The sequence below is a fragment of the Melopsittacus undulatus genome, chromosome 6 (assembly GCF_012275295.1).
Source record: "Melopsittacus undulatus isolate bMelUnd1 chromosome 6, bMelUnd1.mat.Z, whole genome shotgun sequence".
NCBI classification, from domain to species: Eukaryota; Metazoa; Chordata; class Aves; order Psittaciformes; family Psittaculidae; genus Melopsittacus; species Melopsittacus undulatus.
In genome coordinates, this window is record NC_047532.1 from 51,880,202 (window position 1) to 51,895,266 (window position 15,065).

Consider the following 15,065-nt stretch of genomic DNA (forward strand, 5'->3'; position numbering starts at 1 on the left):
TGCCCCTGTAACATCTAACACTGCACAAACAGGAGCAAACAAGGGGCTTGGCAGGAGATGTGAATAACACATACAGATAAATAAAACATTTTAAACCAGCAGAGAACGGTAAATCCGGCGCCACCAACCACGTCCTCCTGCTGACTGCTCCAATGCACGACACCCACATCCCGAACCTCGTGAATCATTTACCGGTATTGATGGGGTAATTTGGCACAACCACGACTCCTTTAAAGTCCAGACGACGCCAGCGCTCTGCCGGGGCCTCGAGCCTGCAACCCCTCCCGGGCACCGCGGGGAGGCCCACGCGGTCCTCCTGCCGGGAGGCTCAGCTCTGGGGCGGGAATGGGGGCAGGAATGGCCGGCGGGGATAGGAGACCCCCCGCGGGGCGAGCCGGGACCGCTCCACGCGTGTCCCCCGCCGCGCCGTGCTGCCCTGTCCCGCCCCGCCCCGCGCCGAGCACGGTACCGCCAATGGGATGGCGCGGGGAGGCCGGCGGCGCCTTTTATTGGCTCCCCCCCCTGCATATATTATCTGGTGGCGGCGGCGGCGCCCGCGGAGCGCGGCGGGACCCGGTGCGGGGCCGGGAGCGCGGTCGCGGGATGCTGTTGGGGCCGTCTGCTTCTCCGGCGATGGGGCGCTGTGGGGCGGCCGGGAGGCGGCGGCGGGGCAGGGCCAGAGACTGCTGAGGAGCAGCGCAGCTGGACTGGACGGGATGGAGCGGCGGCCGGTGCCCCGCCGGTGCTGAGCCGGAGCCTGGGGTAAGTCTGCAGGGTCGGGGAAGGGGGTGAGCCGGTGTGGGGACCCCGCCGGTGGGTGCGATGGTTTGCGGGAAGGCGAAGGAGAAGGAGCGGAGCGGGAGAGCCGCGACCGCGTACGGCGGAGATCCCGGGTACCCCCGTGCGCAACTATGGAGACGCCGCTCTGCCGTCTCCGGCTAGCTCGGTGACCTTGGTCAAGTTGCCTTCTTGCTTCGGGGTCGCTTCGCAGAGAGGTGCAGAGCAAAGCAAAGAGCTCTTCCTGGGCGGGAGCCACCGCGGTGCGGGTCCCAGCAGGTCCCGGAGGCTGCGACCGATAAACAAGGTGCCCGGGCTGCTGGAAACCTCCTACCGCTAGTGTAGCGTACCCTGCTCCGAGGATGGTGCCGGTGTGAGGCCTCCCGGAGCCGCGGGACCGGCGGCGATCCCCCCCTCAAGTGCTGCCCGCATCTCCCCTGCGGGGCATGCACTGAGCCAGCGCCGTGCAGGAGCGTTACGGCCCCAGCGCCGCAACGCTGGGCTCTCTCGCAGGAGAGCAAGGCGGGAGCGGGGACCTTTTAGAAGGTGTTTGCTCTCCTTGAGCGCTGCGTCCGGTTCCCAGAGCGGTGCCGGGGTCTGCAGCTCCAGGAGAACCGGGTCCCTGGCTGCGGGGTTCAGTTCCATTCCCTAAGCATTAATTTGTTTCAGTAGGAAACAAAACTCTGGATCTTCAAAGCACCGGGCTGGGGAGCATCAGGTCTGAACACAGTGATGTCCATCCTGTCCTGCCCCTTCTTAGCGGGACCCCTGTGTCGCCGCCCTCCGAGCCTGCCCTGGGGCAGGGTGATGGGTACCAGAGCTGCCCCTGCTGCGGTCCGGGGCCAGGCAGGGTGAGCCGGGGAGCTGCTGCGGGTCGGGGAGGGACCTGCCGGCAGATGTCAGTGTCCCCCCTCTGTCAGCAGCCAGGAGGGTCCCTGCCAGCCCCGGAGATGTTGCAAGGAGGTCCCTGCACTTCTTCCAGGCAGAGCTGGCTTTGGTGCATTCAGGGACAGTTTCGACACCTGGGGAGCAGCGAGGGGCTGGGGAGTGTCCCCACTCTGGCAACCCAGGTCTCTTCTCCCTCTCTGCCCAGCACCAGCCACCCACCACCTCATTTACCCTGGACTGCTAATGCTGAGCTACGGCTGCGCATCATTGCCCACCCGTGACATTTGCCACCTGTGTGAAAGCAAGTGAGGTATGGAAGAGGGCGGTGATCACTTTGCACTGCCTTCATCTGGCTCCTGTGGGATGATAGGATACTTGGCTTGCAGGGTCCATCACAAGATAAGGAGCCATCTTCTTTGGAGAGGGGGCTGCAGGAATACTCTTCCACAGCTCTCATGTGCAGGGATGCTCTTGCCCAGCCCCAGAGACCCATCTGCAGGGATGCTTCAGGCTGAGAGCTCGGCACAAGGCAGGGGAAGCCAGAGCTACTGCTGCCATCACCATGCTGGGAGGACTTGTATTTTGCACATTGCTCTTTTAAGAAGCTTTTTGCCCATGGGTGAGAAAGTCTCTGGTGAGCAAAGCCAGAGGGCAGAACACATGGTGCTGGTGTGACACGATGCATGGAGCTGCCATCTCCCCTGATGGCAGCCCAGGCTTCATCTCATTTGATGTCTTATGCAAATCCTTAGCTCTCCGAGTCCTGGGATTTTCTACTATTTTCCTTTACTCTCATCTTCAAGTGCCTTGCTCTTCAGGATGTGAAGAAAAGCTAATAAAAGGAACCCAAGTTGTCAAGTCTTGCAGGTTTTTAAACCAGTCTCATGAGCTGGGGAAAGGCAGTGATTTAAAGTCACTTAGCAATAGCAACAGAATGGGCTACAGAGGGTGGTTAGCAGAAGCCTAGCGAGAATTGGTTCACAGCCACCACACTGATCGTCAAGATTGCTGCTCACGCTGGGATGGAAGGCTCCGAGGTGGCTGTCCCCATGCTCGCTGCCTGGAGCCGCGTCACCACAGGCTGGGTGCCAGGCTGCTGACAGCACCCTGCCGTGCCCACTTTGCCAGCGATTACTGTGCTGCTGTCGCTCCGGCGGTGCCTGGCTCGCTCTCTTAATTACCTCGGCAGATCAATGAGGCCCTGGCACTTCCTTGGGAGTGTGCGGATGCGAGCCCGGAGGCTGCAGATCCTTGAAAACCACAACCAGAGTTGGGGGACAGAGGAGGCAGCAGCATGGGCAGGGCTGGGTGCAAGGGAGTAGGTCCTCTGTAGCCCCAAGTAAGGTTGGTGGCTTCAGAGCACTGGGATGAGCATCCTTTGGAATTGTCTGTCTTTGGGGTGCAAGCGCCAGAGCAGGAGGTGCCGGGGTGCCTGTGTGAGTACATGTAGGCTGAGTCAATCCACTTCAGAATCTAAACTGCACTTAGCCTCTGCCCAGACTCCTTTTAAGTGGCCTTAATTTGATAAAGCTTTCCCATGTTTTATGAGAAGGTGACTCAGTCATCACGTTTGACATTCTTTCCCACTAAAAGGCATCCCCAGGGAGCTCAAGACCCATCCCCATAGCTCTCAGCTCCCACATGGATGTACCTTTGCTCCTGCTGTGCCCCAGGAACCAACCCCCATGGCTGGGCATGTCCCACAGCTCTGCCACCAGTAAGTACTGCTCCACTTGGCACAGACATCAGATGCTGCTTTTGCTCCAGTCTTCAGTTTGGCATTTACAAGGTGTAGTGCGAGAACCTGTCTGGAGTCCCTTTCTTCCCCACAGCACCCAGCAAATACCACCACGGCTCTCCCCAGCACACGCTTCTTGGTTTATGTGTGTCTAGATCCGCTCCTGCTGCATGAAAGGGCAGAAATCAATGTTAATGTCCCTGATAATTAGCTAATGTCTTAATTATCGAACTCAGCCTGATTAGTGGTGGAGCATGTGGCTCTGAAGATGCTGTCAGCATGGGAGCAGGCAGGACCCCAGCGTAAGTCTGCAGGATGTCGCTGCTGTTGCCGCTGGCTCCAAGGGTAATAGAGAAAGGCTTTTGCACCTCACCCAAGCACTTGAGCATCCTCATCCAGACCTCACACCATTGTGTCTTGGTCTCTCTTGAGCCGTTTTGGCTGAGGACACCCACCGCAGAAGCAATCCCATTACCATCTCAAGGGTACCTCTAGAAGTTGCAACAAGCTATTTTTACGTTGCAGCGTGTGACACATCACAGCCTGGGCTGTGCATCGGCCATCACTGGAGGGACATTGGGGTGTTCTGCTGCAGGCAACAGGGACACAGAGGGCTTGCAATAAAATCAGGAATACTTGGCAAAGGATGTTGTGGTCTTGGGAAAGTTTGCCAAAATATTTGCATTGGCACTCTTTTTATAGAAGAGGGAGGAGAGAAAGAAAAATTAACAAGCTGGAAGTTTTCCAACTTTTGTGATGCAAAACCCTAAAAAAACCAAAAAAAAAAAGTAGTCAGATGCTTCTCATCAAACCTTCATTCTTCTGGATCAAGAAAAAGTGATTAGAAAGTTATTTCCAGCTTCAGTAGTAAGGTCGAGGGGGTTACTCATTTCCAAAGAGCTTTGGTCTTCTTAGCATCCCTGGAGGATGCTGGTGTGAGCAGGCAGAGGTGTACCCTGATAAGCGTTGCCCTGGATCTTGCAGAGCAGCAGACCCCCCCTGCCTGTGTGGACTTGGGACCATATGGAGCTATAGCAATTTCTTCATGTATTTATCTTGCATAACGCATGATAGATAAAAGCAAATAAACTAGCCCAGGTAACGATGATGCAGGGAAGATGCTACTCAGGTATAAGCTTGCTATGTAACTCTATATAGCCCCCATGCAGGCTCTCCTGCCCACTGTGGCTGCCCTATTCCTGCCTGACCTGGAGCTTCAAGTCTCTGTTGGGAAGGACACTCATGTGCGTCAGCACCTGTCCCCAAGCAGGAGCTGCCTCAGAGTTGCCAGCACTCATGGTGTAAATAAGAGACAGGTGTAAACAAGAGCTCATTTAGCAAGGCTGGAAAGTTGGCTGCTTTAAGGGACTCTGCACACCAGGAGGGGACCTTCATTGGATCTGCACCAGCTTGCACCAGTCAAGTGCTGAAAATACCCAATTCTGACTGGTTTTATTGCTCTGCAATAGAACATGAGGAGGCCACAACGAAGCATTCCATGTTCAGCCTTGAATCTCAGAACAAGCTCCCCAGGGAAGGGATCAGAGCAGGCTGAAATGGTTTCTAGCTGGTCTGGGGACCACAGCCTAAGGAAAGGGGCGACCCAAGGTGGCTCCATCCTTAATATCTGTCCCCATAATGATCATCCAGGTCTGCTGCCTTGAGCTGCAGTGCTGGGTGAGGAGAGAGGGTTTTGAAGGGAAAGTCAGCACAGGAAGCTTCTCTTGGGGAAGGGACTTGGGGGTGACTGCCATGGTGGTAGCAAGAGGCTGGTCAGTGCTGGTGGGAAGCTGTTAGCACCCAGGATGGTTTGCTGGAAGGGACAGTGTTCTACCTAGTCCCTCAAGCATATCCCCTGTGTGCTTTGAATCATAAGAAGGATGCTCCCACATCCTCCTGATTTACACCAGGAAAGCCTCGGGGAGGGCAGCAGTATGACTGGCACAAGACAATCCACACCATCACACCTGTGCTGGTGTCAAATGGTGAGGAATGAGCTCAGGTTCCCATCACACTTGTGGAAAGTCATCCCCTTGGCTGTACAGACCTTGGTGGAGGGAGAGGGCCAGCCCAGCCCCACCTTGGCTGGAGGTGATTGGGAGCCACAGACAACAACGGGATGAGACCCTGTTGATGGTGCAACAGGCAGGCTACCTAGCACACCAGCTATTCCAGCAAGGTGTTTTGCGGGCACAGCCATATTTAATGCTACAAACAGCATGTTTCCACGAGCAGTGTTTAGAAAGATGCTCTTCCAAGAGTGCTTTCACCTCTGGGTCTCAGCTGAGAACCAGAGGGCTGCTTTCCTCCCCGCTATATGGGAGAGGTACCAAGCACAGAGTGTTTAGCCCATGATTTGCATCTAAATAATCCATAGAATTTGCTGCTGGACCTTGGATCCTGCCATGCCCTCCTGGGCTGCTTGTCCCCACTCCCCAGATCATCCCATAGAGTGCAGCAGCAGGACCCACAGCTACAGGGCAGCAGGGGAACAAGAGGGTTTACTCCTGACCCTTGCAGGCTCCTTTGGTCCCCAGGCCACCTCAGTTGCATCTGCAGATATTCCTGGGGAGGAGAGCAAGGCGCTTGCCTGCTTCAGGCAGCCGCTCCATCCCAGTGCCTGCTTCCCCCTGCCCGGCTTTGGTTGCAGGCAGGGAAGCAAGCAGGGAAGCAGGGCAGCCAAAGTGCCTCAGCTGCTCAGCCATCACCCACACGTGGCAGCACACGAGCAGCTCTGTGAGCAGCCAGCATCAAGTCCTGACATATTCCAGGGGGGGACAGATGCCCCCTCCAACATTCAAGGCATAGAGTGAGGAAACCACCCTCACATTGCCAGTCCCCCTGCCCACCTCAGCACAGGGGCTGCTCGTCTGGGCCAGGATTTGGAGAGGAGACTCCACATGCCAGGAGCAGGACGCAATGACTGGGGTGTCATGTGGCTGCCTGCAAAGTTGGGGGAAACCAGTGTGACATGTGGAAAGATAGCACAGAGGAGACAGAAAAGCCCTGCCTGCTGCTCCTGCCTTCCTTTGCCCACCCCGCTGCCCCAGCATCCCCAGTCTGGTGATGTGAAAATCTCAGCTTCTGTTTATAATTAACAGGGCCCCAGCCTTGCAGGCTGAGTGAGAAGCTGAGAAAGCATAATCAAAGGGCACCCTTAAGGGTTTAAAAATAAGAGAGGGGGAAAAAATCAAATAATCGTACATGTTAAAGCCTGATGATTCATCTGGCAAAGCCCCGTCCGGGATAACACAGGGCTGCTGTTTGCTCAGCAAGGGATGAGCAGTTGGGCTCTGGTCCCCAGCTGGCCACCTGCCCAGAATAAAAATACCTCTCCTGGATGCACTGCATGATGGGGTCCTCATTTTTACTGACACAGCCCTTGCTGCCCAGCACAACCCCTTGCCTCACCCCAGTTCTGCTCGACCTTGCAGCTTCCTGCCTCCCATTTCCACCTGCAAATTCAGGCTCCGACCCTAGGGGCAGAAGCTCCGTCTTTACTCCTGCAGATACTGCACCCTGCTTTATGAGAGCAGAAAGATCTTGGCTTGAGATAAACACCACCTGCAGTCAAAACATCACCATGATTAGCCCAGCCAGCCAGCCACTGGCAGGAGGCAAAGGAAAGCCCAACATCAGGCCCATGTAACTCAACCCATACCTGGAGAGGCTCATTTTTTCCAGTTCCCCATGCTTATAATTTTTTAGCCCAGCTAAAATGAGTTACATGTGCTCATGGCAGGTATCCCCAAAGGCCACCGTCCCACCACATGGGCACTCCTTAGCAGCAAGCTTGGGTCACGGGGCTGATGCACAGCTGAGAGAAAGCCAGAAATGCCCCAAACAGGCACTAGCCAGGATTTCATTCAACCAGCAGCCAGCACCCCTCGTCTCACCCGGTGCTGTGCCTCACGGGCTCCCCACGGTGCCGTTGCAGGGCAGGGCTGTCCTGGAGGATTGCTGCGGGGTGAGAGAATGAAGAAGCCGGCCGGGCAGCAGCAGGATGGGGCGGCAGGAGCTCCCACGCGCTGACGGCCCCCCGCCGATGCTCCCATGGCCGCTGGCCCTCCTGGCCCTGAGCACGTGCTGCCGCTGGGGGGTGGCTGGTGGGGCGGGTGGCACGGTGCCCCAGCAGCATGCTGCCCCGGCGACCCCTTCCTCCTCATCATCATCCTCCTCTTCCTCTGGCCGGGCACCCCTCGACTGGCTCCTCACCGATCGGGGACCATTCTACCGAGCCCAGGATTACGTGGATTTCATGGAGCGCTACCGGCAGGGTTTCACCACCAGGTACAGGATCTACAGGTGAGAGGCCATGGGCACCCCAGGAGAGAGCTGTGGTGTGGGAGGGCTGTGGTGGGGACACAAGTGTTGCTTAATCCGTGTGTATGGAAGGAAGCTGCCAATCAGGAGAGTCAGCAGATGGATGCACGTGAGATGCTGCTTTCCCAGGGAATATAACAGCAGCCCCACAAGATGCTCATGGCATGGCTGGGACTGGCTTCAGGCAGGATTTGCCCAAGCTGGGAGTGATTTGATGCACAGGTTGAGATGGTATCAACCCTTGTGGTGAGAGGCATGGAGGGATACTCCTTTGTACTTTTGCATGCACACATTTCTGTGCTAAATTAGTGAGCCTGCATGGACTGCCAGCCATTTGGGACTGGGATGTTGCTAAGGCTCACAAAAAGTCACCCTGACAGACTCCCTGGCATGTTCCCAGTGCTGTCATCCCATAAACTGTGGCAGTGGGATGCTGCATACATAGAGGCCAATGCTGGGGGGGGGGGGGTGGGGGGGTGGGGGTGGTTCTTGCCACTAGAGAACAAGGTTCAGCAACAGCAGGGTCCACTGGCTCCAGTAAAGGGCCACCCCATGACAGCCAGCATGGGAAACTCACCACCTCCAGGTGATAATTGCCACCTTCTGCTAATGAGCCCTCTTCCTTTCCTGTGCTCACTGCTGCCCATCCCTGGGGGTTTCCAGCAGTGGAGCAAAGCCCAGCCGTTCCCTCCCAGGGGAGCTGACGTAAATGCCAGGATGCCAGCCTTGTTATGCAGCCCAGCACCTCCAGAGAGCTCTCCCCTCTTTGCCACTCTCCTACACACAGATACTACCATGCCAAGGGACCCACGTCCTCCAGGGATGCTGATGGTGATGGTGGTGGGATGGGAAAAAGCAGCTGTCTTGCACCTCTTCTGTGCAAAGAACCAGCTGGCAGCCTTCAGGGCTTGCTTTGCCTATGGGATGGGGGGGAACCGGTGCGGGGTTCCTGGTCACCAAGCACCCAGGGAGCATGCATGCAAGGGGAAGAGCAGGATCCTGCCTTCGCTCCACTCCTGGCCCTAACATCCAACTTTGTGGGCCCAAAAACCATAATGCAAGACAACCCAGCACCCGTCAAGCCCCTCCCTTTGCAGCCATCCACTCCTCCCTCGCCCTCCTTTCCCAACCAGCCCTTAATTAAACTGTCTGAAGCCAGCGCCTGGTTTTAATTAGAGCAAAATGCCACAGATTAGGCTGAAATCAGTCTCTGGTTGCTTACAGGCTGTTGGTTGTTCCAGGCAGTGGCAGACTGGCAGCTCCCCCGTGGGGCTGGGTGATGCCAGGGGCCCAGTGGGGCACATTCACAGTGTATGGGGCTACAAGGGGTCCCATCACCAGCCCCACCACATCCCAGTGCCTCCAGCTTGCTACAGAATGGTGCTAAGACTTACAACTATGGAAGCCCCAGATGTTAGATTTTCACCCAGACCCATTGGCATGAGGGTGGAGGATGGACAAGGCCCAGGCAGCCCAGCAGGCTGCAAAAGGCTCTGGCCCTGCCCAGGGCTGTGATTAATGCCTGCCGGAGGCACCTAATTAATCAGTATTAGGTATCTCTGCTGCTTGTAGTTCATTATCTCTATTGATGGCTTAGGGAGGGATGTTGATTTTGTACTGGCTGTATCTATAGCTGGTGAGCACAACAGGTCCTTTACCTCTGCTGTAGCAATGGGGAGATTTGGGCTGGTCTCCCCTGCCCCGAGTTGGAAGCTGTGAACAGTGGAGGGGACAGTGTGCGTGTGGCACAGCTGGACCTGCTTCGAACCCTCTCTCCACTGCTATATTCATCCCACAGAGAGTTTGCTCGTTGGAAGGTGAATAATTTGGCCTTGGAGAGGAAAGACTTCTTCAGCCTGCCGCTCCCACTGGCCCCCGAATTCATCCGCAACATCCGCTTGCTGGGACGCCGACCCAGCGCTCAGCAGATCACCGACAGCCTCATCAGAAAGTATGGGACACACTTCCTGCTCGCCGCCACGCTGGGAGGTGAGTGCTGCTGGGTGCTTGCTGCCCGCTCACTTCCCTTGCACAAGGCAGCTTGCATAGGAGAGAGGGTGGGAAAATAAGCACTATAGGAGACATATGGCCAGGGAGGGGAATGGGGGAGGCAGCAGCCCCCAGAGCACTGCGTGTCCTCCCCAGGAGAGGAGTCCCTGACCATTTTTGTGGACAAGCGCAAGCTGAGCCGCAGGGCAGAGCCTACCGGGGTGGCCGGGAACAGCTCGGGGGTCTCACTGGAGACCCTGCACCAGCTGGCAGCGTCCTACTTCATTGACCGGGAGAGCACACTGCGCCGGCTCCACCACATCCAGATCGCCACCGCCGCCATCAAGGTAAGCGAGGGTGCAAGGGAGAGCGCAGCGCTGGGAGCCAGCGGCCCCTGCAGCAGCACCTCAGCAGGCAGAGGGGGAGAGCAGGCAGAGTTAGCACATTTGTGTTACTTATGGGAAATCGGGCACGCTCATGAAGGCACATTTTTCAGAGGGCTGCAGGCAGGGCTGCCACCTGTCAGCAAGCCAATTAGCAGGCAATTAATCCTCCTCTCCAAGCTTGCTCTGAGGAGTGAGGCATGGCAAGCCCACCAGGGGCTATCTGCAGCACTTTCAGTGGGGTGGCACACAGAATCCCAAGGGTTGGAAGGGACCTCGAAAGATCATCTATTCCGACCCCCCTGCAAGAGCAGGGAAACCTAGAGTACATCACACAGCACGTGCTCTGGGTCCCCTCCTGTGTCCCTGACCACCTGTGGGTCTCCCCTTAGGTGACTGAAACGCGGACAGGGCCACTCGGCTGTAGCAACTATGACAACCTGGATTCAGTGAGCTCCGTCCTGGTGCAGAGCCCTGAGAACAAAGTGCAGCTCCAAGGTAGGGCTGGGCTGGTGGGGACGTGGTGATGGACAAGTGGCACTGTGGGATGGTTGCGGGCACAGAGGGGGCCGCAGGGGAGGATGTTGGCTCAAGATCCTGCTTTTAATTTAGGAGCTGGGGAGGAGAAGGGATGAAAATAATCAAAGCTGTGTAGGATGAGGTTGTTGCTCGTCTGCCAAGACAAGCCAAGATCGATGCACAGCCCAGACAAGCGGCTCCACAGCAAATTGATATGATAATCATGTAAGGGTGGGAGCCTGGGGAGCGGGAAGGTTCACTCCCTCCTTGCCCGGACAATGGTTTCGAGGGGCTCCACAGCATGTGCCCTGATGCTCTTGGGGCTCTTCCTGCTTGCAGGGCTGCAGACGGTGCTCCCTTCTTACCTGCGGGAGAGGTTTGTGGCAGCTGCCCTCAGCTATATTGCCTGCAGCTCGGCCGGGGAGCTGGTGTGCCACCAGAGTGACTGTCGCTGCCAGTGCCAGCCTGCATTCCCCCGCTGCAACTGCCCCGAGGCCGACATCCAGGCGCTGGAGAGCAGCTTGGCACAGCTCCGGAGAGCCTGGGAGAGCCACCACAGCCAGTTCGAGGAGTCAGGTGAGGCTGAGGACACCCCACAAAGCATCTCCTTCCCTGCAGTTCCTCCTCTGGGAGCAGCCCAGGCTCAGTGGTGGGGCTCCAGGGAAGGATCCAGAGTGGTCGTCACACTGTGAAGACCCGAGTTTGGGTGGAGGGGGGTTGCCTCCAGCCCCACCTGTGGCACTTGCTCCCATGGGTCTGCTGACACCATCTCTCTTCCGGTGCAGAGGAGTTTCAGGCCCTGGTGAAGAGGCTCCCTAGGGATCGTTTCCTGAACAGGACAGCCATCTCCCACTTCTGGGCCATGGACCTGGATGTTCAGCATCGCTACCAGCAGCTGGGCACCAGCCTGAAACTGCTCTCTAGGAAAACCCATCGGCTCATCCGGCGGCTCTTCAACCTCAGCAAACGCTGCCACCGGCAACCTCGCTTCAAGCTGCCCAAGGAGAGGTAGGGTACCACAGCATCCCTATCCCACACCAGGGACACTGCTCAGAGCCCTGAGGGAGGCTCACACCCAGAGTCCACCTACCTATGGCTGGGGTTGTAAGAGGCCCTGCCCTGCTGGAGGGATGCCTAGGGGTGAGCAGGCAGCAGGGACAGCCATGCCACCCTGGATGTGACCCTGAGAGGTTGAGTCTAAGCCTAGAGGTAGAAAATGGGACTTTATTAATGGAGTGCCATAGGCAGTGCAGAAAAGTGAACACGAGATGGGCAGCTCTTTCATCCCTAGGGAAATTCCTTCGATTGTGACCCGAAAGATGCCATGTAAGCATCTCTCCTCCTGTGTCTCTTCTCCACCAGGTCCCTCCCTTACTGGTGGAGCCGTGCACAGTCACTCCTGTACTGCAGCGAGACCACTGTGCCTGGGACCTTCCTGGAAGAAAGCCACAGCTGCACATGTCCCTCCGAGCAGCCGTCCTGCCAGGGGTCCATACCGTGTGCCTTGGGCGAGGGGCCAGCCTGTGCCAGCTGTGCCGAGGACAACAGCACCCGCTGCGGGACCTGCAACCACGGCTACGTGCTCACCCAGGGCTTCTGCCGCCCCCAAGTGGCCGACTCACTGGAGCACTACCTGGGGCTGGAGACGGACCTGCAGGACTTGGAGCTCAAGTACCTCCTGCAGAAACGGGACAGCCGCATCGAGGTGCACTCCATCTTCATCAGCAATGATATGCGCCTGGGGAGCTGGTTCGACCCCTCCTGGAGGAAACGAATGCTCTTGACCCTGAAGAGCAACAAGTACAAGCCCGGGCTGGTTCACGTGATGTTGGCCCTCTCCCTGCAGATCTGCCTCACCAAGAATAGCACACTGGAGCCTGTCATGGCCATCTATGTCAATCCCTTCGGGGGAAGCCACTCAGAGAGCTGGTTCATGCCCGTCAATGAAGGCAGCTTCCCAGACTGGGAAAGGACTAATGTAGATGCCTCTGCCCAATGCCAAAACTGGACGCTCACTTTGGGCAATAAGTGGAAGACCTTCTTTGAAACGGTCCACGTCTACTTGCGGAGCCGCATCAAGTCTCTGGATGACAACTCCAATGAGACAATCTACTATGAACCCTTGGAGATGGCAGATCCCTCCAAGAACCTGGGGTATATGAAGATCAACAGCTTGCAAGTCTTTGGCTACAGCCTGCCCTTTGAGCCAGATGCTATTCGTGACCTGATACTTCAGTTGGACTACCCCTATACACAGGGCTCCCAGGACTCAGCCATGCTTCAGCTGTTGGAGATCAGGGACCGGGTAAACAGGTTGTCACCCCCCGGCAAAACTCGCCTTGACCTCTTCACTTGCTTGCTCCGGCACAGGCTCAAGTTGGCCAACAATGAGGTGGCAAGGATCCAGTCCTCTTTGAGGGCCTTCAATGCCAAGCTGCCCAATGCACTAGAGCAGGAGACGGGCAAACTGTGCAGCTAACAGCCAGGGCTGCTCCAATCTCAGAGCAAGGGGGGTGGGAGAAAGAACTCCTGGGAGGTGCAAAGGAATAACTACCCTAAAAAATCGAATCAAGGCCTTACCTTAGTGCCAACCGCGTGCTTCCATAGTACATCCAGCGACTGGCCAAAGAGACACAGGGCTTGAGCGGATGGAGGACACCAGCAGGGATATGGAGGAGGGATGGCTCACACAGCGCAGACTGGCTCCAAGCACAGGGACGATGCCAGCACAGCCACTCAGTTGGTGGCTGAGGGGACATGCCAATGGCCAGGAGGGATGTGCCTTGGCTAGAGGCAGCTGCTGGCCCAGCTGGAGCAGATGCCCAACCTGCCACAGGGATCCTCCAGCAATGGATCCTCAGCACCCCAACTTTTGTAGTGTTTTTAAGAGAGGTTTATATGGCACCTTCGCTTTTGCATCCCCTGTGGTCCTTCCTGCAGCCGTGCACATGGGCACAGGGGGACACCGCACTGTAGGCCCGTGAGACATAGCAGATGTCCACTGGGGCCTCTTGTGCCTGCTGCAGTACCGAGGCATCATCACCCCTCTCATGGGAAGGACCTGTCGCCTGCCCCAGGGACACTGCAGTCACTGACACTGGCAGAGACCCCTGGGACATAATTCCTTATGTGAAAGAGAAACCTAAAACAAAAGAAAGAAAGAAAAGAAAAAAAGTTTTATTTATGTATTTATTTATTTGTTTTGTTTGGGAGGGATTTTTTTAAGCCTGTTTATCTGGGGAGTGTCATTTCTTGTCAGTGGCTCCAGCCAAGAGACATATTAGTAAAATGTATCTGTTTAATATATTTTTTAAATAATGCCTTTTTTGAGCAAAAGAGCAACCAAAACCAACGGAGATTAAAGGAAAAAACCCAAACAGTTACTGTCATCTCTGGACCTGGCTTTTCCCTTGCTGTGTGGATCCCTCCCTCCTTCCCAGTGCTGCTGCCACCATGCTTGGTGCCTGACCAGAATATCAAGCAGCGGCGCTGCCCGGCTGTCAGATGGAAATGCTGGGTATCCAGACAAGTGGAGCTCACTGCTCCGGCAGCTGCCCCACTTTCTTGGCTGAGGACAGTGCAGAGAGGAAGGAGCTGATCCTCCAGCCTACAGCATCCCCAAAGCAGGGGTTGCAGGTGCAGGGTACAAGGAAAAGAAGCAGGGGGAAAGGTCTATCAGTGTGCAGATTGGAGTCTGCTTCCAAATCCCTCCCCAGATGGCAAAACTTGCTTGCTTGGATGCTGCAGAAGCAGCGGTAGCCTGAACTCATCCATCCTGCTTCTGTCACCAGCCTGTTACCCCTCTCTTCCATCCTCAGACTGGACAGATAAAGAGATAAGCAGGAGGAAAATAACACCAGGAGAGATCAAGAGATAGGCGAGAGGAAAATAAAATGGGGGTAGATAAACTATGCTTGCTATTTATATTCCCTGTCTAATCTATCAATCCATCAGGCTGGCTATTGTGGCTATAGCATCCCTCAATCTGTCACCTGGACTTCTCCATACATCTGTCTTCCTTTGCTCACATCTCCTCCCTTGTCTCCCACTCCTAAAGAGGGGAAAAACAGGCAATTAAACACACCAGGAGGAAACGAGAAGTCAAAGCCATCATCTCAGCTCCCCGGGGGGAGCCAGCAGACATCTGCCCAGGGATGGGGAGGGTGTAGGCGGGAGGGCCGCTAGTGCTGTGTGCTCCTGCTGCCGGGAGGCTTCCCAGCTAGAAAGATCATTTTGGCTTTTGCTACACATCTTTCTGGGCCATCACATCACTTCTCCCTGTCATCATGTGCGCCGTGCATTGGGCTAACATTCCTCTACTCTATCCTCTGTCTCCTCCAGCCCAAGCATTTCCTGCCATGCTTTTCAGTATGCTTAACCAGTCATACATCCTAAAGTCACCTGGACATGAATGCAAGAGACATTGGGATGTCTGGCAGCACCTCAAG

At 56.2% G+C, this 15,065-nt stretch overlaps 1 protein-coding gene across 1 annotated transcript; it reads left to right on the forward strand.

Annotated features, from left to right (window-relative positions):
* The first annotated feature begins 635 nt into the window (after window positions 1–635).
* BRINP2 (BMP/retinoic acid inducible neural specific 2) lies at window positions 636–13,991 on the forward strand. The gene is made up of 8 exons (XM_034064313.1): window positions 636–762; window positions 7,341–7,708; window positions 9,525–9,715; window positions 9,872–10,062; window positions 10,491–10,596; window positions 10,957–11,193; window positions 11,403–11,625; window positions 11,980–13,991. The coding sequence occupies exons 2-8, from the start codon at window positions 7,407–7,409 to the stop codon at window positions 13,094–13,096; spliced, it is 2,367 nt and encodes a 788-aa protein (XP_033920204.1). The 5' UTR covers window positions 636–762; window positions 7,341–7,406; the 3' UTR covers window positions 13,097–13,991.
* Window positions 13,992–15,065: the final 1,074 nt, after the last annotated feature.